The 24,133-nt window shown below is 42.3% G+C and overlaps 1 protein-coding gene across 2 annotated transcripts in view; it reads right to left on the bottom strand.

The window, feature by feature from the left end:
- TRIP4 (thyroid hormone receptor interactor 4) overlaps positions 1-23,742 on the bottom strand; it is an 89,786-nt gene extending 66,044 nt beyond the window's left edge. Inside the window, exons 1-5 of one of the 2 annotated variants that reach the window (XM_088446053.1) lie at positions 23,572-23,742; positions 18,452-18,618; positions 16,488-16,636; positions 1,540-1,758; positions 781-859 (exon numbers count right to left, since the gene is read on the bottom strand). In XM_088446053.1, coding sequence (XP_088302179.1) covers positions 781-859; positions 1,540-1,758; positions 16,488-16,636; positions 18,452-18,618; positions 23,572-23,651 — 694 coding nt within the window. In that variant the 5' untranslated portion in view covers positions 23,652-23,742. Of the gene's footprint in view, positions 1-780; positions 860-1,539; positions 1,759-16,487; positions 16,637-18,451; positions 18,619-22,851; positions 22,956-23,571 lie in introns of those variants that run through there. The other variant, XM_088446062.1, reaches the window with a different exon arrangement.
- Between the last annotated feature and the right edge of the window lie 391 nt (positions 23,743-24,133).

Genomic DNA, 24,133 nt, shown 5'->3' with positions numbered 1-24,133 from the left:
TAGGGCAGGTATAAATCTCCTTGTCACGCGGAGCTCACGGTGGATAAGACTGCTCCGAAGGACCTCCAAGCCACGCCCCAAAACATAACGCTTTTAATAGTAGCTATCCTACCCATTAAAGATAAAAGGTAGAGACATTATGTGCAGGATATCAATAATTGAGGGGAAAATTACGTTTTTTTAAAGGTAGCGGTACCAAGCCTTGGGGGCTAAATCTACTAAGATGGGAGTTCTATTAAGAAGTGATGTTGCTCATAGCAACCAATCAGATTCCAGGTATGATCTTCTAGAAGGTGCTAGATAAAAGAGAAGTAGAATCTGATTGGTTTGCTATGGGCAACATCACTTCTTAAATAGAACTCCCATCTCAGTAAATGTACCCCTTGGAGAGATAAAGTACCAACCAACCTTTATCTCTCACAAATGAATCTCCCTCCAAGCTTTCATATATACCCCCTTTTATCTCTCTCCAAGACTTGATACATCTCCCCTCTTTTTCTTTAAATCCATGAACCTAAATTAAATGTCAGCAGCTCGGCAGATTCTGTCAGACACACATACAGTATATGATAATTTAGTCACTCTAAGAAACTATGGAGAATTTCACTAAAATTATATAATGTAAGTTCATATATTTAAGGCATAGTGCTACATATTACAGAAAAACCTCCCAAGCACCCCGATACAAGTATAGAAATTTACTGGCTTTAAATAAAAAATAAAAGAAGTTGTTCTGCACACCTTAATCTCCAATTTAATTATGAAGATGGATTGTCTTACCTCCCAAAAGTTTCTTACGCAATTTCTGACTTTTGTTTGAGTCTCTCAGTAAGATATCCTGCTCTTCTCTTGTGCAAACCTATTTCCAGTTAAATAAGGTAAGGATTATTGGCTTAGTTATTATATACACATTTGTATTCTGGATCATAGAGCAATGCAAGCACCATTACTTTAAAGAGTAGGTACACTTTCATAAATACATACGTATCTAAACCGCATAGTCCCTTCTACAGAAGTCCTTATCTAACTCATTTGTCATTTTCCCAACACCATTGGGTTTCAAAACATTTAGCGACATTTGCCAGTGCTATCAGATATATAATCTATGAAATGACAGATAAAAACGGAATTATTGCAAAAAAAATAATCCAGGGGTTGGGTGGAAAAGTCTTACTTGTTTATTGGTAAGGAAAACCGTTCTGATTAATGGCAGAAAGCTGAAAAAAGCAATGAAAGCGCTTTGATTAATGGCAGAAAGTGCCAGCAATGAAAGTAGGCCGCGAAAGAGAGACTTTCTGTAAAGCACTGATCACTGTATGTACATATGGAAAGTGTCTGCATAAAGGTGGTAAAATTCATTTGTTTGCTAGTAATATGCACCTACATATAAGCCATATTTCATATAGTATGCACCATTGTCAGTCATAAAGAAAGCAAACCTCTCCAGCATTTCCAGTGAGATTAAAGCAAGATAAATTATTTGCAGGTATTAGGGATTAAAGATATTTTAAATTACAGAGAAACTGCCAGGCCTCTTACCAGTTTGCCGCAAAAGAAACAAGGTCCAGATCCCTCCTGCTCACAGACAATTCGTCCACATGTCATACAGTTGTTTATGAGCTTATGTTTCTGAGCCAGGCACTCACAGGGATAGCGCCCGGGGATCAATACAGCCAGTCGGTCCTGTCCCTCTTTGGTGTACAGGCTGACAAACTTCTGCTTTTTCTTGGAAGATGACAGAGCAGTTGATTCCTGAGCCTGTGCAAAGAGGCCAATAATTACACCGACATATAGATCATGCTGCAGGAGGAAATCTGCCAGGGGTTTTACTAGAACTCAACAACAATAAATACATTTATATAAGTCCATGGCTACAATTGTTTTATGCTAAAGCATATCATCATGTCCTTAGCTCCCAGTAATAACTTATAAGGCATAAGTAACTTGACAATAGACTTAAGTGACTTGGTTGTGATAAATGGCAGAATATCGGGGGAGTGGCTAAGACACCATACTGCGCAGTCGCACATTCCCGGTTCTCCAAGCTATCACTCCCTTTTACGGAGATCCCCCTACCCTGTACCGGGTCACCAAGTTCCTGGAGAGTGCCTGACCTCGCAGAGGCAGAGCTAGACTTCTCCCCAGCTGGACAGGCACCTCCACAGACTCGGGAAGACCACATGCCTGGCGGCCACTGTCAGGCCTCATCCGCCACGATCATCGCTGGACTCATGCACGATGCCCTAACTTCCACCTCTGCCACCCACCTGTTACCTCAGTCACTGCCATGGTCTTCTCTGCGGGGCTTCTCTCCCGGACTCCCTACGTGTTGCCGCTGACGGCGGGGTGACGCTGGAGCTGCCGCCCGTCTCATACTGCAGGCTAACGGAGCTTCCGGACGCCCTGCTGTGAGCTGCAGCCGCTCACGGCGGGGAGACGCTGCTGCTACAACTATCGCCCGACTCACACTACAGGCTACCGGAGCTCCCTGCTTCCCATCCTGACACACTCCCAGTACACTGCGTCCTTGGAGTCTGGCCTCTCTGTACCTCCCACCTGCACTACCACCTCAGGCAAGTTATTTCAACTCTCCCTGGCTCTCCCATAAATCTTTCTCCGACATCTTAGTGGCAGCCATTTTGTATTCTACCCACTGGTCCCCCCCCTCCACCTAAGCCTGCAGTGGAATCCTACATAACCAGCTTCTGTACTACGAAGCTTTCTGGATGGTGGAGGAGCCCCTGTGAGACCTGGTGCATGCCTTCCTCCTGTGTCCCCCAATCATTTACTTCATCATTGGAATCCTTTCCTATATTCACCTTATCTGTTCGCAATTACTCACATAGGTGCCCTGCTTTGCTCTGGACCTGTGCCTTCTTACACCTGTTCTCAGTTATTCCTTGGACTGTGTGCTCGTTTAATGATGTCATTTTTCAGCGCTTCCCTAAAAACCTGGACTTTGAGTCAAAGCTTTTAATGTTCCAGTGAGGTTCAATTTCTACTGCTCCTACTCAACGCTACTTTACTAATTGTCCCTAGAGATGCCCCTCTGCATCTCTCCACCTGTGGGCTATGCCTATGCTCAAGAAGTTTGCCTACACTGATGCTAAGATGGCAGGACCATTCCGATTCAAAGGACTCCGATCATTCTCCGCTAACTCGTAGAGACCTGCAATCTCTCTTCCGTGAAGTTCAAGAAACGAGACGATCAGTGCAATCGGTCCAAGCGGGAGGTCCACAAAAGCTGTAAATTCTCTTCAAAAAGCAAACATGGCCAAATTGAATGACCTTGGCGATAGGACTGATCATCTTGAATCTAAAATGGATGAAGTGATTTCTTCCCAACACTCCGCAGAAATGGAACGACGACGCTTGCAGCAGGATGTGCTCCTCCTTTAGGAAGAACCAGAATAGATCCTGTCGTAATAATCTAAGCATTAGAAGTATCCCTGAAGAAGTTGAATTTCCTTCTCTGGATGACTACCTGAAAAGGCTCTTGTCTTATTAATCCCCTGCTACCCCTGAGAATCATCTTCCCAAGCTTCCTCTCAGCCTCAGGATGTTATCCTCCGTTGTCATTATTATACCGCTAAGGGGGCAATCCTACACAAATCCAGAAAACATGACTTGGTATCATTTGAAGGGGCTTCTCTGCAAATCTTCCAGGACATTGCTCCTGTCACACTCCTCAAGAGAAAAGAATTCAAACCCATCACGATGCTACTCAGGGACAATAACATACGGTACAGATTGGGTTTTCCTTTTCGCATCAAAACAGATTTCACTCCGCTAAGACCCTGGAGGAGGCCCACTGCCTCCTTGAGTCTCTGGGACTTCCCACCTCTGCTCCATCCCTGAGCGCCTCGGAGCAGGATTCTAGCGCCCCCAACACCACTCCCTATGCGTTCACCAAGGACGGAATGGATGACGTTGAAGAGTGCAAAGAAATCGTCTGCTTCAGAGCCCCCGACTTGGTCTGTATTTTATAGTTAACTTTTGTCTACTTTTTGTTGCTCCATGGTGACTGCATTTGATCTATTTTGCCATGTTGATTAACATTCTAAGTATTGTTACTATAATACTGTTTCCCATGTTTTAGTACCTAAGCTCCTATAATTCTCTCGGTTTCTTAACCAATACTATAGCCTAGTACTTTTCTATAACCAGGTTTGCTTTTTGTTTATATTCCCAATTACACATTTATTACAGTGTTTCTGTGTAGGAGGAGGTAGTTATATCTTCTAATATATTTTTGGGTTCTGGTAACTCTTGACTATTGTGTCAATATTTGTGTCCCACTTATTTTATTTTATCTAGATAAGGTGGCCCTTGTTATTGGACCCGAAGCGGCTACCCTGGACATCTTCCATGACTTTTCAAATTTTCTCGCAGAATGTCAAAGGTTTGAACAGCCCAGAAAAGTGCACTAAGCTTTTCCTTATAATTAAACAACACCGAGGTGATCTAGTGTTCCTCCAGGAAACCCACTTTGTACAGCACCTTCATCCTGAATTAAAATCCAAATGATATCCCCTTACATTCCATACTTGCGACTCAAGACAGAAAAAATGGGGAGTGGCAATCCTCATAGCCTCACACACAACTTTTGATTTACTAAACTCTTATATTGATAAGGATGGCAGGTACCTGACCCTAGAGGGCAGGCTTAATCATACCCTCTGTACTCTAGTCAATGTCTTCGCCCCTAATCAGAAAGCCTTCTTTGCCATGATTAGCTCTGTACTTTCACAAGGGAGCGTTAATTATGGAAGGTGATTTTAATGTAGTGGCAGATGGCAACCTAGATAGGTCCTCACCTCCCACTTCGTCCGCTGGTAGATCCGAGCTCCGTAAATCTGCAGCTTTACTCACTCTCTTTCACCACCATCTCCTATTTGACACCTGGCAAACCATGAACCCCACCGCAAAAGATTACCCAATTTTACTCCCCGGTCCATAATACATACTGTAGGATAGATAAGATTCTTCTTCCACGATCTGACATTTAAACTTCGGTCAGCCAGTATCCACCCGATGGTCTGGTCGGACCACTGTCCGATTACTGCCAATCTCTCCGATCTTATTTATTTTATTTATTTATTAACAGTTTCTTATATAGCGCAGCATATTCCGTTGCGCTTTACAATTGGAAACATTGATAGAACAAAACAGGGTAATAACAGACAGACATAGAGGTAAGAGGGCCCTGCTTGCAAGCTTACAATCTATAGAGCGATCTTGCTTCTCCTCCCTGCTCTTCTACATGGCGGCTTAACGAGTCCCTCCTGCATAACCCTATGTCCGACAACTCCAGACTGACTATTTCCTCCATAATGACCTTTCCGATATCTCCCCCACGACGCTATGGGAAGCCCATAAGGCATTTGATTGATTAGCATGGCTTCCTAATACAAAAAGACCAACGACTCGAGACACCTGTCTTTAACTGTTAGGGCCGTAATCAATTAGCGGCGAAAAGCCGTTTTCGGCGACAAAGTTTTGCCGGTGACGTCATTTCGCCAGCGGAAACTTATCCCCGTATTCAATTGTGGCGAGTTTTCGCCGGTGCGGAAACGCAATGCAATGTACACGGCAGAAAAGGTTCGCCTATTAATAGCTGTCGAAAAAAAGTGCAGAATTGCGGTTTTGGGGTGCAAAGGTGGGGAAACTACCCTGCACCCTTAGGACAGGTCCCCAAAAGGTAAACTGCGTAAAAAAAATCCTAAAATAATAAAATAAAAAGAAGAACATCCCAAAAATTTACTTTGAAAAAGGGGGAGAAAAAGTTCAAGTTGGGGTACAAACTTAAAAACTAGCAAAATAAACTTTGGAGGGGGGGGATCTGCAAGTATGGGGGAGTTTTTTTTTTATTATTGTAGGTGCTTGCTGAAGGTGCATTTTTTAAAACTCCACTTTGCGATTTTTAACCATGCTTGTACCCATTTTCATGTACCCCAAATTGCTGGGGCTAGTTATTTTCTTTTTTTTTTAAATTGAGTAAATTTTTTTATTTTAGTTTTAAAACATACCATACAAGCATAAATTACATACAGATTAACATGTACATAACATGCATACATATGAAATAACATCAGTAGTAACAGGCATATACAAATAGTTAGAGTAGATATCTCTTCCCACTGACTTGAGTGATTACAAAAAAGAACAGAATATAGATATGCATATAAACATATGTAATTTTCTTAAACATACATACTAACTAATAACAGTTTACAACTGTGATGTACTTAGCACACTTAAAAAACAGTGTTATGTTGTTATTGTTGATACTGATATTGCCGCATAATAGAAAAACTTCCCAATAGAACATTAGAGCCAATTATGAGTCACTGGGTGTCTCATAGAAACTAGATTGGAGCCATCTATTTCATATCTTCTCAAACTTAGACTCAGACTTTCGTGAGATATAAATATATTTCTCATGCATCACCGTAGAATTAACAAGTGATTTCCATGTCGCATATTCAGGTCCCGTAGAAGCCAACCATGATCTAGCTATGACAACTTTTGCCAATGTACACAGATTAATAACGTATTGGGTAGTATGTTTATCCAAAATATCACAAGATATTATTCCTAGAACACATGCACTAGGTGTTAGTATAGAGATAGGGACACCAGTAGTGGCCATAGTTTGTAGAATTCTGTTCCAGAATGTACTTATGACGGAGCACTCCCAAATCAAATGCCAGAAAGTACCACTGAGTAAAGCACACTTAGGACAGATATCGTTTATCCTTCCAGCAAACTTCATAAGCCTAACGGGTGTGAGATAAGTCCTATGCAGAATGAATAGCTGTATCTGTTGAAATCTAATTGATGCAGTAGAGCATCTCGGAGACCCCATGGCAAGGCTCCAGGACTCATCACTCATAGGACCCACATCAGACATCCAACATTCCCGAAGACCAGGAAGGTCCGAACAATGATGAGCGGACATAAGATAAGAGTATATACTAGATATAATTTTACGGGACCCCGTAGACAACAATAACTTTTTAATAGGAGAGTCTAATAAATTTTGCAATTGAAGATATCGGTAAAAATAGGAGCTAGGTAGACAAAATTCATCCCTTAACTGAGTAAAGGATTTAAGAATACCATTATCATACAATTGTCCCAAAGAGAACAACCCTTTAGAACCCCATACTCTATCTGTTTGTAAATAAGACAACTCATCTAATGTTTTTGAGTTCCACAGTGAAGTGTCTGGGTCTACACCTTCATACTTGACCATTTTTGGAATTAGCCTCCAGATGTAAATAGCTTGATAAAAAACAGGAAGATCATTTTTAGAGTATCCCTCTGCAAGTAATGCCTGTAAAGGGGAGTGTCCCGGCGATGCCTGGGAGACCATTACAGATATCAAGTCACCCACCGGGCCACCCTGCAGCCATATTCTCAAATGCGCCAATTGAGACGCAAGATAATATAATCTAAAATGAGGGAGAGCGAGTCCACGCAAATTCCGGGATCTAGTTAAGAGTATTCAATTGAATCCTGGGACGCTTGTTCATCCAGACCAGAGATGAGATCTAACTGTTTAGTTTCCTAAATATGGATAGTGGTATATAAAAAGGAGATTGTTGGAATACATATAGGAATTTAGGCTGCATGATCATTTTTACCAAATTAATTCTACCAGTCAGTGTCAAAGGAAGTTTAACCCAGATGCGAGATTTCATTCGGAGATATTCCAATAATGGTTGGATATTCAGAGAGATATAATCCTGCAGAGAATTAGTAACCCAGATTCCCAAATATTTAAAGCGGTCTACCCACTGAAGGGGAAGAGGTATACTGGGAGGTGCGGGAGGGGACCCCCTAAGTGGAAGTATGTGGGATTTCCCAAAATTAATCTTTAGTCCAGAGTATATACACCGAAGGCTGTAATAACCTGGAGCACCGCCGGCATGGAGAGAGCATAGTCAGCCAAAAACAATAAAAGGTAATCTGTGTATAAGGCCACAGTGTAATTTCCATTGTCAACCCGAAGACCCACTACATCAGGATGGGATCGCAGTACACATGCCAGCGGTTCCATTGCCAAAGCAAATAGGGCTGGAGACAAGGGGCAACCCTGTCTCGTTCCCCTAGATAAATGGAAGGAGGGTGAAACATAACCATTTATTGAGATCCGTGCACTAGGGACCATATATAGCAACTGGACCCATTTAATGAAGCGTGGACCTATCCCGAATGCTTTGCATAACTTCCCATAAGAACTGCCATTCTATGGAATCGAAGGCTTTAGCCTCTAATGACACTACAACTGAAGATGATTCATCACCATGGGAGATCTGTAGATGTGTAAATAACCTCCTCAGATTCTCAGAAGTTGATTTCCCGGGCATAAATCCTGTCTGGTCTGGATGAACTATAGTAGCAATAACTCTATTAAGTCGCATAGACAGGAGTTTGGCTAGAATTTTAGCGTCAGTGGATATCAGGGATATCGGTCTATATGACTCTGGAAATAGGGGATCTTTTCCAGGCTTCGGAAGTACCACTATCACCGCCTCAGACATGGAGGCAGGGAAGATCCCTTCCTCAAACAAAGCATTAAATATGTCCAATAATATGGGAGCAAAAAATAACATGTTTTCTATAAACTTCAAGGGGAATACCATCAATTCCGGGAGCTTTGCCACTCGGAAATGATTTAATAGCTGTGTTAATCTCTTCAGTAGTGATAGGGGACTCCAATATGTCGCTGGCCTCAGTAGTAAGGATAGGAAGCTTGGCATTATTTACATAATTCCGCAGTTCTGCCTGGCTACATTCTAAATCAGATGAGTAGACATTCTTAAAAAATTTCAGGAACACATCCGCTATTTCAGGGGTTGTATCAACTACCAAGCCATCAGCTGATCTCAATTTAGCAATAGTGTTATTAGGTCTGTCTGAGTTAACCAAGTACACTAGATAGCTTCCTGACCTGTCACTTTGAAAATATCTGGAATGTGAAGTAAATAATAATCGACGGCTAGTTCGGTCCTGTAAATGAGTAGTCCATTCTTTTTGAGCATGTAACCATGATACCCTGGAGGATTCTAGATTATCCACCAGATATGACAACTCTAAAGCTCGGCATCCGGTTTCCAATTCAAATTCCCTTTTCCTATAGAATAGTTTCAGCTCTGCCATCCTCTTTATCAGTGATCCTCGCATAAAGGCCTTGAATGCATTCCATATCATATCAATAGGAGCAGAACCCATGTTATCAGCAAAGTAGCCCTGCCATGCCGCCTCCAGTTCAGACCCCGCCCCCATTTGCAATAACCAGGAGGGATGTAGCTTCCAAAAATGCTGACCCTTATCTATTTTAATATCTAACTGCAAGATTAGCGGGGAATGGTCAGATATGCCCCTAGCCTTGTACTCTATACCAGAGATGCAGGGCAATAGGTTTCTGGAGACCAGGGCCTAGTCTATTCTGGAAAAAGAATGATGGGAATGGGAAAAACAAGAATATTGGTGTGTATTTGGATGTTTTTCCCGCCAGGGGTCAATCCAGCCAATATCAGTCACAAAATTCGCCAGCCCTCTACCTGATGGGACGTGACAGGCAGAGGATTCACGCCACCTATCCATAGCAGGATTTAGTACATTGCTGAAGTCCCCAAGACACATAATTGGGGTATCAGGAGAGGAAGCTACAAATTCAGCTGCACGCTTCAAAACCTCATACGAGAAGGGTGGAGGAATATATACTGCTAAAATAAATATATTAAATGAATAAATGCTACAATCTAAGAAAACATATCGCCCTCCAGGGTCAATTTTAACGGTATTGCAGACAAATGGGACGGTTTTACTTATAAGAATAGACACTCCCCTTGAAGAGGAGGTAAATGGGGAATGAAACGCCCAACCCACCCACGGTCTCTTAAGTGATAAAAGTTTCCCACCCACCAGGTGCGTTTCTGTAAGACAGGTAATCTCTGATCCATAGTGTCGCAGCTGTCTAAGTACTAAGGAACGTTTTATCCTATCATTAATGCCCCTCACATTCCAAGTCAATATTTTAGTCATATATAGGGAAGTAAAAAGAGTTTCAGGATATCCCCCAGCAATCTACTAGAAACATTATGCAGACTGACAGAGCGGATATATATATTCAATACGCAATACAGTACATCACTTTACCAAATATAAAAATAATATCAAATAAAAATAAAAAAAGAGGAAATAAATCTCTCTCAAATCCCCCCCACCCTGTACACCAACCCAACCAAGGCATACTTAGATCCCTAAACATTAAACTCTCCCTCCCTACAAACTAATAGTAGCACAACCCACCCAGCCAAACAATTACTCTGATAGCCAAAAACAAGCTGAGAGTATTAGGAGCAATGGATTCTAATGACCACCAAAGAACATGATGGGCTCCCCAGTATAGAAATAATATTAAAGCAACAGTACCATATTCACTTATACTTATATGAACTGACATATTGTAGAGTGATTTTATAGCAAAAGTATTATATAGTGAATACTATCCTCCGTAAACTATTATTTATATCCAGTACCTACTTAGTGTATATATTGCAATCGATGAAGTAACATATTATATCTAAGAACATCGATTCCAACAGCAATATAGATATATATTCACAAAATTATATATTATTCATAATCACTCTGGTTCCAATTGCCGAAGACCAGGTGATCTACGATCCAGCCAAGCCGCCGCCTCTTTTGGGGAAGCAAAGAACTTGGTCTCCCCATCTGCCACCACCCGTAGCTTAGAGGGGAAAAGCATTGCATATGATAGATTAAGGTCACGGAAGCGACGTTTAATAGGGAGAAATGTTGCTCTGTCCTTTTGTAACTCCACCACAAAGTCTGGAAAGACAGAAGTTTTAACTCCATTCCGTTCCAATGGACCTTTAATACGTGCTAACTTGAGAATAGTGTCTCGATCTTGGTAATGTAGGAGTCTAGCAATAAATGTGCGTGGAGGAGCACCGGGAGGCAAGGGTCTAGGAGGGACACGGTGTGCCCGCTCCACTGCAAATTGGGCTGAAAAAGAATCTCTGCCATAGAAATCGATGAGCCACTTTTCAAGGAAAGCTTCAGGGGCGGAACCCTCCTCTCTCGGGAAGCCCCACAATTCTCACATTATTACGACGGAGTCTGCCTTCAATATCAGATATTTTGTTCTGCAGAGTAGCCATTTGTGTAGTCAGAGAAGCAACTTGTGATTATAATGGGGTGTGCGAATCCTCTAGATTAGAAATACGTTCCCACACCCGTTGTACATCATGTCGTAGTAGAGACAGATCAGACTGAACACTTTCGATTTTGTCAGCTAGTCTAGCTTCGCAGGAGGTGACTGCCTCCAGCACCTGTTGTAGGGTCGCCTCCGAAGATGTAGTGGAACCCACTCCAGTGTTAGGTGTGACAGTTGGTTGTCCGGATGTCCCTAGGGGGGCAACGCTCGGAGGCAAAGGTGGCGTTGATGAGCGGACAAAGTGCTCTAGTTTAGCCGCAGCCACCGCACCATGTCCGGACTTTCCCATTATAACGCCAGACAATAATGTAATAGCAGGTCCCTCAGTAGCAGTCCACTGCACAATAAACAATATCTTGAAAGAATGGTATTTGTAATAGGAATGCTATAAAGACTAGGCTGAAAGAAAGATCCAAGAGAGCTCAGTCACAGAAATATCCAGCTAGGTTTAATTAGTATAATATATTAGGTGATGATACTGACTCACAAAAGTTGCAGGGAGTATAGATCACGCAGGGCACCACACTCCGAATGCCTCCTCTGATATAATCAGGAGCAGATAACAGCAATGACGCCCAGCACAAGCTCCGGCGGCGTCACGTGGCTGGGAGGCCCAGTCAAGCATCAGGCCAGCACGAGGTACAGGGGACAGAGAGCCGCACTCACCGGAGTCTTCTCGACTGCCCGACCACGAGAAGGGTCAGTCCGGATGTGGAGGCCACTCCCGGCCAGCACAGCCGCGCCTCAGCGGAAGCGCCAAACAACAGCCGAGGCTCTACAGTCCAGCAATGGCGGCGGCAGGGCCCAAACTCTCGGCGACCCCGCCGGGCGCCGTACTCGGCCTCGGAGCTCAGGACCAGCACCGCAGCATCCCGGGAGGGCAAGTACTCGATGGCGAGCAATTTTATCCGGGTAGCTGTGCTCAGGATAGATATGCAGGATACAGCACTGGGGAGCCTACAGGACCAGCTGCCTACACCAGATCCGCCGTGGCCACGCCCCGGGGCTAGTTATTTTCACAAAAAACAAAACCCTTCTAAATGCTATTCTTCACCACTTCTGCAAAGACGCTAATTAGCACCTATTGAGATCATTTAAGTACTCTATAGTGATCCCCAATGTCAGTGCATCTTTTGGGGGGTGTCAGGCTGATTTTCCCAAATCTGACAGCACTTTGCCTGTTTGCATTTCGCCGGGTGCCGTTTTCGCCAATTTCGATTGAATTCGGGGATAAGCGGGGACGCGCGCAATAGTTTTTCGCATGGAAAACCAGTGATGTCGGCGAAAAGTCCGGCATGTGAAAAGTACGGGACTTTTCGTGTCTAATTGAATATGCCCGTTAGACTCCAGACTCTGGAACGGCAACATAAGCTCTCTCCCACTACAACCATCCTAGAAGAACTTAAGGCCAGATAAGATCTGGACCTCTCTCTCTGAACGCACTGCTTGGCCTTTAAAATGATTGAAGCAGACATTTTATGAGAAAGGTGACAAGGCGGACAGGCTCTAGGCCTCTAGGCTGAGGGCTTCTATATCAAAGAATATTATTCTAGCTCTTAAAATGACCTCGGGTATTCTTTCCTATAGTCCTGACCTCATTAGTAAAGAGTTCCAATTATTTTACTCCAAATTGTATCATCTGGACAGCCAATGTGTAGGTCCTGGCCAGTCAGAGGATGCCATTAACGATTTCCTTACCCGTGCCCATCTCCCTACACTCTCACCCCAGGCGGCCGAAAAGTTGAATCTAGATATTTCCTATGAAAAAACAGAGGCAGTTATTAAGGCCCAGAAATCTTCTAAAGCTCCAGATGGTTTTTCCACAACCTATAAGAAATTTTCCTCCCTTCTGGTCCCCCACCTCCACACCTTGTTTATTGCAGTGTTACATGGCACACCTTTTCCTAAAACTATGCTGGAGGCTAGGATTGTAGTGATTCATAAGGATGGGAGGGACCCTTAGTGACTGTGCCAGCTACAGACCTATATCTTTGCTCAACACTGATCTTAAACTTTATGCAAAGATTCTGGCTGACCACCTCAACGGGGTTCTTCCTGCCCTTGTGCATTATGACCAAGTAGGGTTTATACCAGGGCGGCAGGCCAGAGACAACACTAGGGCGACGACTGACCTTATCCAAATTATATACCATAGACGGTCTCCAGCGATTATTTTATCCTTGAATGCTGAAAAGGCATTTGACCGAATCTCTTGGTCTTTTATGTTTAATGCCCTGAGAACATGGTATCTCTGAGGAATTCCTTACAGGTATTTCCGCTCTTTGCTCTTCTCCCACAGCAAGAGTACTCACTAATTGCTCCATCTCTGAGTGCTTCCTCCTGTTTAACGAAGCTAGACAGGGCTGCCCACTGTCTCCCCTGGTCTTCGCTTTGATAACTGAACCCCTGGCTTCCTTGATTAGGCATTCTACTTCTTTATGTGGTGTGGAGGTGGGTTCCCATGAATTTAAAATGTCTGTTTGCAGATGATGTTCTTCTTTCCCTTACCCAACCCCAGTCCTCTTTACCATCCCATCATCAACTGATGGCCGAATATAGTACCATCTCAGGCTAAAAAATAATGTTTCCAAGTCTGACACTATGTTATTGCATTTCCCATCTCAATTGAAGACAAGTTTACAGTCATCCTATTCCTTTAAATGGCAAGACCGTAGAATACAATATTTAGGGGTATTTATCACTTCCCACTATAAAAGACCTGTACCAAGAGAACCTCCCCGGCTTCTTTCCAGCATAAAGCAAGACCTTGCTGTCTGGAGGGGGTATATCGTTTTGTGGCTGGGAAAGATCATTGCTATTAAAATGAATTTGATTCCCAAACTCCTTTAGCTGTTCCAAACTCTCCCTGTTAAGGTTCCAGAGGTGGTCTTTAAAGATCTGTGATCCTCTTTTCTGAAATTTGTTTGGAACAGCAAGACCCCTAGAATCTCTCTGAATGTTCTAAAACAACCCAGACTCAGAGGTGGTAAGGGATTCCCTGACACTAAGTTCTATTATTTGGCAAGTCATTTGAGCCAAGTGACAGCTACCTTTGCCCCACGTGATACCCTGGCTTGGGTAGACTTGGAGACATGCTATACCGGGGTCCACTTTTTGGCTTCTATGGGGTTTATCTAGTTTCAGCAGGCCTCCCTCACTTAATTCCTTCCTATCCCTCTGTCTATCTGGGAGTCATGCCGAATCCCCCATCTTCATCCCCTTCCCTGGTCCAGTTGTGGAATAATCCAGATTTCTCGCCTGGGATTTCCTCTCACCACTTTAAGCTTTGGGTGCAAGCGGGGATTAGACCGATACACAACCTTAAAATTTGTAATACTTGGGCCTCCATGGCTGATATCCAGCAAAAATTCCCCTCCTTCCATCTCCTCTTACTTAAATTTTTTCAGATCCGTCATTTCCTTTTGTCCCTCCCTCAGACAGCTGCTTTACACTCCCCTACCCCTTTTGAAAGACTTTGCCATAGTTCCCCTCTCTGTAAAGGTTTGATTTCTACTACTTATAATATATTGATTGATACGATTTGTGAGTCTCAGAGCAGTCATGAACGAGAATGGGAAAGGGATTTGGGACCACACCCAGATGAGTTCTGTTGGGAGGAGGATTGCCGCGAGCTCCATCTCCACGCAAATTAAAGAAACTGCATACAAACTTTATTATAGGTGATATTACACATTGGACAGACTCTCCAAAATGTTCCCTACCTCCAATCCAAGTAGTTGGAGGAACTGTGGTCAAAGAGGCACTCTTTTCCACATCTGGTGGACCTGCCCTCATATTACCCCGTTTTGGACTCCGGTTTTTTGTATTATTAATGCTCTGAGCAGCGATTTACCCTGGACCCATGGTCTTTCCTTCTCTCGCTTCCTTTCCCAGATGTGAGTTCGTAATCCAACAAATTGTTTTCCCATATTTGGGCTGCGGCTAAATCTCTAATCGCCCGTAATTGGAAAACCTCTGCTCCTCCTACACTTCAGGCCGAGAAAGTATGTCTGATTTATTGCAAGCATTGAAAGTATTACTCACTATCTGCATGATACACCTCATAAATTTGATCTTATATGGGCTCCTTGGTTTCATAGAGAAGGCCGTCACCTCTCTCCCACCTCTGGACCATGAAGATCCTATTTTTTTTTGGGGGGGGGGGGGGGGGAATATTGAATCTACTGTATTTTTTATCTTTGTATTTTCTTTTTTGCCTACTGATATAGGCCAGCTATGTACCTGTGCCCCGCCCCCCCCTTCCCTCCTTTTCTTTATTCACTTTTTTCTTTTCTCAAAATTACAGAAAACAAAATGATGTTATTTGTTTCTATGATGTCATCCATTGCTATGGTTTCCTTTTATAAATAAAAAATTAAAAAACAATGCCAGAATATCATATCGGATGGGAGGAGAATGTACATACATAAATTGTTGTTATATGGGTGAATGGCACCAACCCTACAACTTTATACATGCATCAACCAGAATGTTATACATGCAAATCCAGCAACCCAATGTCTTATATACACACACACATACCAAGCACAGAAAAATATAAAGATATACTGTATACATATCTGTGTAGTTATTATTTCAGACTACTCCATTTCCATCCAGTAACAAACTGCAGCACTAAGCACTTTATACTTCCTGTGCCAACACCACCAATACAATCCCAGATACTTCTAATGTGATGTCTTTCAATCTGCTCCCCACAATTCTTATCACATGACCTACTGTATATCTTTGTACTTCCATCTTGTATTTCACACTTGTCCTACCCCATGGCCCCTTCCCAATGCACAATTTTGTAAAAATAACATCTGCTCTACGTGGTCCAACACCAGCTCCTCTGCTGCGACAGAGAGAAAAGATGGCCAGTTGCATGCCGGATAGCAACAGGCAATATTAGCACTGAGAAAGTGTTAGCACTGTGTCTGCTACACCATTACTGAAGCTGAAAAGAGCCATCACAATACTGTCATAGTGCAAATCGTGTGCAGAAATATTTGTGTCAGTTCCTCAGCAAGGTGAATGGCTTGAATGTGTGTATGTAACATGTAATGCCCCAGCTGCTCGCCCCAAAAATGAAACAAAAAAAGGTGGGTGACATGTTTTAGCGGACAGTACATTCAATTTGGATTTATCAATGATAAAGATTTTCAGTGCAAGCCAAAAAAGGTTTAACAAATTTTTTATACCTTTTTTATATTTTAAGTGCACTGACCTTAGCCAAATCCATAGGGGTCTTCACCTCTTCAGTAGCAGTATCAGCCACAGCATAAGTTGGGATAGGATCTAGCTTGTTCCTTCCTTTACGCCTACCTCTTTTCGACTGGTCTGCAGAAAATGCTCCCTGCATGGATGAAGCTGCACCTTTATACAAGAAGGAAACAGGTACAACAGAGTTACCACCACCAACATGAGAAAGATTAACACACCAGCTAATGGATGACAGATTGATGATCGTCAGCAATAATTAAACAGTGAGTAAATGGATCAATCTTCTTATTTATGTGATATTCACGCACACACGCACGCACGCACACGTGAATACATTTTTATTCTGAATGAAATGTTAATATTCTTGCTATTTTAGCAATATAAAATCATATGCTGGGGACACACTGGCCGAAATAATGGTCGATATATTGTGTGCACGTCGGCGAGTGTGTACAGATGATATACAACATTGTTCAGACATATCACATCGGCTGTGCAGCACAGCCAATGGCAGATATATCTGCTCATCATGTTGTGCGTACAGGCAGTCAGCCGACCGCCCGTACCCGTGCTGCAGAGGTCCTCGTCCAGCGGGACCTGCAGACAGATGATGGTTGTTCAGTGAGTATGAACAACCATCATCTGCTGATTTATCTTTCAAGTGTGTTCCCACCTTTACAAAGTTATGTTTTGATTTATGTTTATTCTAAAGATTTACCCTTTTTTTTTTTTTTTTTAAGTGTTCATGCGGCACATCCGTACAACACTGTTCAAATAACCACTTAACATAAAAATTATCAATTACATACAATGTTAAAGACAACAAAAATAAAACTGGAATGCAATAATGTGTCCTCAGATAAGTTCACAGAGGGTGTGTCAATGGAATTGCAGGTTATGCAGAGCTAGTGGAGAGACACTGGGGTAACAATGTAAGAGCCCTTCTGGTCAGAGGATTATTACACATCTACAATGAGATGGGTGTGGTATAAAAGATTGACAGTGTATAGATAAGCAGTCAATAGGTCAACACCAAATGGGCAATAGGTCAAACACATGGTTTTATTTTAACCCTAATCCTCACACTAACACTCATCCTATTGTCCAACCCTAAACCTTCCCCCTTGGTACCTGTGCCTAAACCTAACCCTCTCCCTTCTGCAGCTTAACTGTAACCCTCAGCCAAGTGTCTAACCCTAAAAATGGAATAGTGTTCCTGCTAGAAAGCTGGTAGGGCAGGGCATCTGCTGCGTGCCAAAAGACGTGAGCGCTCCTGAAAATGGGCGTGGCCAATGGTGGAGGGTACTTGTGACACGCCCACAATTTGTCAAACTTGAGGGCGTATCCTGCACTTACGGTGGTGCTGGGCTTCACCCAAGCTCTCCACTCACGGTGAATATATGCTGTGCGCATGGCGTCTATTCACCCGGTGGTGATTGTGCACCGCAACTTTTCCCACCCATGGGACACTGTGGCCTGCGGGTGAGGGAAAGCTCAGGGCAGGCTGTTTTAGCAGGCACCGCTAAAAGGGCAGGGCACATTTCTCCCTTTCAAAGTCAAAGTCAGGCAGGGAGTGGCTCCCCGCTAAAACAGCCTACCGGGAACACCAATGTAAAAAAAATCCATAAAAAGCAATGTGTCGACCATTCGTGTGTAAACCTTTTAACGATCGAGCTATTGACTGACTATATAATTTGATCTTCCATTTGGATACCAATGAGATAGCCCTTCTTTTCCTCAATACATCTCCCTGGCACTCTTGTCTCTGCCTCAGACATTAACCAACATGCCTAGATATTAGCATGTGAAATTGTTGGTAACTCACTGGTCATTTTTAACTGTTGGGTTAAAAATATACAATTGTTGCTGGGATAAACACAGTCATACAGTAGAAACTGTATACACTTTCAGAACGCAACAAGCGACCATTTAGCATAGCCTTGGAGTAGTGTAACTTTATGCACTGACCATCTTTCTTAATGTTCTGTGCTACTGAAGAGCTATAAGGCTGCCTAAGCTTGTGCCATCTTATCTTTAGCTCATTTATGAAATCTTGCTTCTTTTCTTCAGAGCTTTGAACAAGGTCGCCAATGTACTCTTCAATTTCTTCCTCGGTGTCAATTGACAGAATGTACCTGTGGGTTACAATAGAATGGTTTCAAAAGCAAATTAATAAAAACTGCAATCCATTTCACTGAAGTAGATTCCTAGATAGATAGATATAAGCCATAACATTAAAACCACTGACAGGTGAAGTGAATAACATTGATTATCCCGTACAATGGCACCTGTCACGTAGTGGGTTATATATGACGGAAAGTCAGTTCTTGAAGTTTTGGAGGCATGAGGGGGACAGACACAAATTTAGGCAGGTAGTTTTCATGTTATAGCTGATGGGTGTATAGTATATTTCTCAGTTAGGAGGTTGGACACTTCAGATATACATTGCAGTAGGTTGGGTATCAGAGGTAAGCGTACATATAAGTAATTGAGGGCACAGCACTTCACGAGTATTTCAAACACAAAAAGTATTTATTTAAACATACTGTGATACGGTAGTAACAGCAGCAATGTTTCAGGCAGTATGTAGCTTGCTTGATAAAGAACTACACATACTGCCCACAGCATTGCTGCTTCCATTATGCTTAAATAAATACTGTGTTTTGGAAATATTTGTGGAGAGCAGTACTTTCAATTACCATCCCTGCTAATATCTATAAATTAAATGTTGTATGTTTGTTGCTTAATCATGACCAAACTTTTCCAACAATTAACTTGAAAGTTGGCATAAGAATAGTTTTGAAGCTGGATTAGAATATAGGCTATGGGCCATATTCAATAAGGATGCGAAATTTTCGCAGGTTTGACTTCTCACCGTATTCAATTTTCCAAACTTTTCACCGCAGCGAAAAGCCAATGCATCAGACCCTGCGAAAAAGTATCACTAATGAATAGGTGGCAAAAAAAGTATAGGTTTTGTGATGCAAAATTCCAAAAACCAACCTGCACCTCTTGGACAGTCCCCCAAAAGTAATCTATGTCAAAAAAATTTTTTAAAAAGTACCACAGGACACCCCAAAAAAGGTACTTTCATTTTGGGGCGAAAAAAAAAGTTGGGGGGACAAATTTTTAAACTAGCGAAATAGACTAGGGGGGGTCCCAAAGGTGTATGCCCCAGGTGTTTTTTTGATTGCAGGTGCTTGCAGCAGGTGGATTTTTCACGATTTTTAAAAGTTCACATTAGTCACTTCCAAATATGCTTGCACCCATTTTCACGTACCCCAAATTTGATGGGACTACTTATTTTTAGCAAAAAAAAGTTGCAAAATGCTATTCACCACTTTCTAAAAAAATGCAAAACAAACACCTATTGAGACCATTTAAAGACCCCAAATACTTCAGCAGGGCTATTCGGAGGTACCCATAGTGAACCCCCATGTCAGAACATCTTTTGGGGGGGTGTCAGGCTGATGTGCCCAAAAATGAAAGAACTTTTCGCAGATTTCCTTTTTTTCGGGTCCCGGTTTCGCCGATTTGAAATTGATTACGGGGAAATCGATGGGACGAGCGCAATACTTTTTCGACCTTGAATACAGCAACGGCCTTTTCGCTCCAAATTGAATATGGCCCTATATGGTTTGCCATAACTCCCACTGCAAAGCACAAAAACAATTAAAAATATGTATAGCATTACTGTCTTTCCCCAGCAGAGGGTGCCGTGCACTTTCCAGTATATAGTACAAAAACAAAGAAATATGTCAGTTTCATTATGGTGCACTCATCCCTTTCAGAATATAAAATGACAACTTTATTAGCTATACATTAAAATTATGTAGAGGTGTCAGGTAATGATAAAATACACAATACAAACAAAATATTAAAATGATAGAGAAGAATGAGAAAGAAATTAAATGAATAAAATTGCTGTGCACTGCTATTTAACTTGATTAAAATCTCCTTTTGTGTGTGTGCAGTGTCAGTCTGTGCAGGGCAGAATTTTCTGTGCTGATTCAGCCAGTTTGACACTTATATTTGGAAAATAATGTATCTCTTTCATGCAATGCTGTCAGGTTGCAGGCTGGAAAACAAAGTTGCAAGTTATTGTAAGATCTAGATGGTTCTAAACTGTATTTAATCCAATTTAATTCATGTGTGAGAATTATGATGGATTATAAAGGGAATTTATTACCAATATATAAAAGATTTACGGGTCTATGTACTAATAAGCAATTATTATCTCTCTCCTGCCCCTGGAGTCTCCATAGGCTCAAACCAGTTTACAACATCTGAAGATGGTGTAAACTACCAGGGCTAAACTCTGAAAAGCTTTGCTTCCTATATGATATTTATTGTATCTTCATCTTGCATAGGTTATCTGCAAGATTGCACAGTTCTAAACTTCTAGGTTATATTATAGTGCTCTCAGTCTGACATCAGTAGGGTACTGCAGTCTTGAGACCCATCAATACATGTGCTATTAGTTTTACATTATATATTTGCAATATTGCACAGTATTACAGTAATGGGGCACAGTACTTGTGTTCTCAATTATGAATGCCATTTTTGTAATCCTACACAGGATTTGTAAAGACCTTTAGCTTGCATAGAGTATCTGCAAGATTACACAGTGCCAAGCCTATAGGTTACAATAAAAATAAGCTCTATGACAACATATTTGAGCTATGCACAGTTGTCCCAATATAAAGTTTAGATTATTGAGACGCTCACCCAGCACTGTAATGGTCAGGCACAATGCCTCTATGGTGAAGCACAGTATTTAGGCAACATCTAACTGCCTAAAGCTAGCCCATACACCTGCACGACCAGCATATGCTCCGATTCACCATCCGACTCCCCGGAGCTCCCTGGCAGCCCCGGCAGCATATTTGTTGTTTTTCTTAGCACAGGATCTGTCGTATGATCGATCCTGAGCCTCACGCGCTCATTAGGGAAACATTGAAATGACTTGAATTGCCGCACGATGGATTGCATGAACAAAAAAACGGCACGATCTGCACACGATAGGATGGAGCATATGTGCTGCACATCTGATCATAAGATCCAATTATAGGAGCTGCGGGAGCGCGCATCGGATCATGTCTTACTTAAAACAAAAAAAAAAAAAAACACGATTTTCACAAGATCCATCATATGACTCGTCGAAAATCAGGCAATCGGCCCGAAATCGTGCAGGTGTATGGCCAGCTTAACAGTATTGGCTTGTGTCTCAAAGTTTCTGCCGCTACCATACATATTTTACATGTTATAACATCTCACAATTGTATCTTCACATTAAAGTGTTATTTCTAAATAAAAGCTGGGAACACATTAGACGAAGTGTACCCAGCGCAACATCGCCAGACAAGGGACCTGGCATGTGGCAAGTGCACACACAGTCAGACAGGGGGGAGGGACATGTCATGCTGCATTTTGCAGTAGGGCCGCCGGGTGATGTCGCTAACAATCTGCGGGAGCGCACATATTATGGACACACACTAGACGATGTACCCAATATGTTGCTCCGATTCGCGGGATCAGACATATCGTCTAGTGGTACCCAGCATAATACAGACATCGATCTTGTGCAAATATTCACACATGCAGCCACTGTCATGTTATACGTCAATTGCACATTTCTGTATAGTGGTTACTCAGCGGCATTCTATCATTTAGAGAGCTTTCCCTACACACACACACACACACACACACACACACACACACACTTGATATCACAGTATATACATAGATTAGCAGTGCAGCAGTGAATGCCAGAGCACATTTCGCTTTAATGTTTTCTCAAGGCTATCACACTGCACACACAAAAGGAGATTTGAATTAAGTAAAATAGCAGCGCACAGCAACGTGGGCTTCTATGCTAGAGGCGGCATTTCACTATGATCCTTTCAATGAATACAGTGCTCAACCTCTAACAACAATCGGAAGGATGGAGGAGGAGTGCAAACGATGTAACGGTACGAGATTACGTATTACGAGCCTCGAAAAAATATCGGAGATATCATTTTCACAGGATCACCAAAGGGAGAAAATTTGCTCATACACAGGATTCCCATAATACCTACAGATCTACCATTTCAATTTAAGTCTCCAATCCCCCCTGAAGTAAGCGTTTGTCATGTCATTCAACAAATCACAGGGCCAAACTATGAATGAAGCAGATATACACTTGGAGACATCTGGCTTGTCTCATAGACAGCTTTATGTTGCTTGCTCACTAGTTTCAAGCAGTGGCAATCTGTATATATTAGCGCCAGAATGAAAAACATTAAATGTTGTCGACAAAACTGTCCTGCGATGAACTTCACTACTATTGTTTGTTCTTCATAATAATTACTTTAAACGTCACTCACTCTGATGTCAGCATACATATTCCCATATTAATTTCATTCTAATGATGTTTGGTCATGGACTTGCCCGGGCAACGCCGGGTACGACAGCTAGTAATATATAAAGTGGTCTTCTATCATATCCACTTCAAACTGGTTCTGAAACCACACCTTCTCTAATAACACAATTTGTTAGGTGCATTCCTACCCTCATATGATCCAAAGAACGTTCAGTTATGAGCATAGGAAAAATAGATACTGGCCCATGGCAGAACCACATTACCTCTAAAACACCATTTACCGTACACTGCAAATCTGGAGAGAACAGCATTTGTTGTTGCAACAAAAAATATATTTCTTAGTTCATCTGAAGCCAAAAACGCTTAACTAACTCATAATACTGTACAATGCAAACCCATTCATAACTTCACGTCAGCACTGGACACAAGAAAACCCAAGGCTTAAACACAAATGGAAAATGAAAGTGCTCTGTATGCAAACTATAAAACCATTGTGGGCAACATCCTCTGACAGCACAGCTACAGGTGCACCCCAGGCAGGCAGACTACAATCCTATTAGACACATCATGCTACAAACACAGTGACACATGTCATGTATCAGCCGCCCATCTCCTAGCGATGACCGTCTCCCTGCCAATTGTGTCGGTTGTGATTAGATCCCCTTCAGTACATGTACCCTGACGTCATCCAATAGTGTAGTGACTGCTAGTAAGAGCGACTCACTTTACTACGTCTTCACTGACATTCAGCCCAAAGCTGCTCTCCAGCTCCGTGACACACCACCGCACTAGGACCGCGGACATGATGCCGCTGCGGGGAACGGTATAATGACAGCGGCAAAGGGGCAGCAACTACATGATGACATCAACAGTCATGTGACCGGAACTACGCGCACCTTGGTCACGGTGCACCACGTGGCTTATTGGTAGCGTGTGGGGGGCGGGGCTCCGCTGTAATATAGTGCTGTAATAACTTGTATCCAATGCCATTGATGTTACCTTTGTTTGATGGCCGTCCCTCAATCACTACATTATCCGATGGTCATACAGCGCTGCAATACAAGCTGGTTTTTAAAAAAATAAATTTTTTATATTATTTAGGCTATCAATATTTTCAATCATTTCGATTTATTTAATTATTTGAAACGTATTTTCATGATAACGTGTAACAAGAACAGACAAGTGATGAGAAAAATATGTTCAGCAATAGTAAAAACAGTTCAACCTTTAGAGTACAAGAAAAAAAGAAAATAGTGTAACTTTAGTGTATAACATGATGGGGGTGG

This window comes from Taudactylus pleione, unplaced genomic scaffold, assembly GCF_031769625.1.
Source record: "Taudactylus pleione unplaced genomic scaffold, aTauple2 ptg000019l, whole genome shotgun sequence".
Lineage (NCBI taxonomy): Eukaryota > Metazoa > Chordata > Amphibia > Anura > Myobatrachidae > Taudactylus > Taudactylus pleione.
Note: the sequence above shows the minus strand (reverse complement) of the source record. Positions and strands in the feature narration are given on the sequence as shown.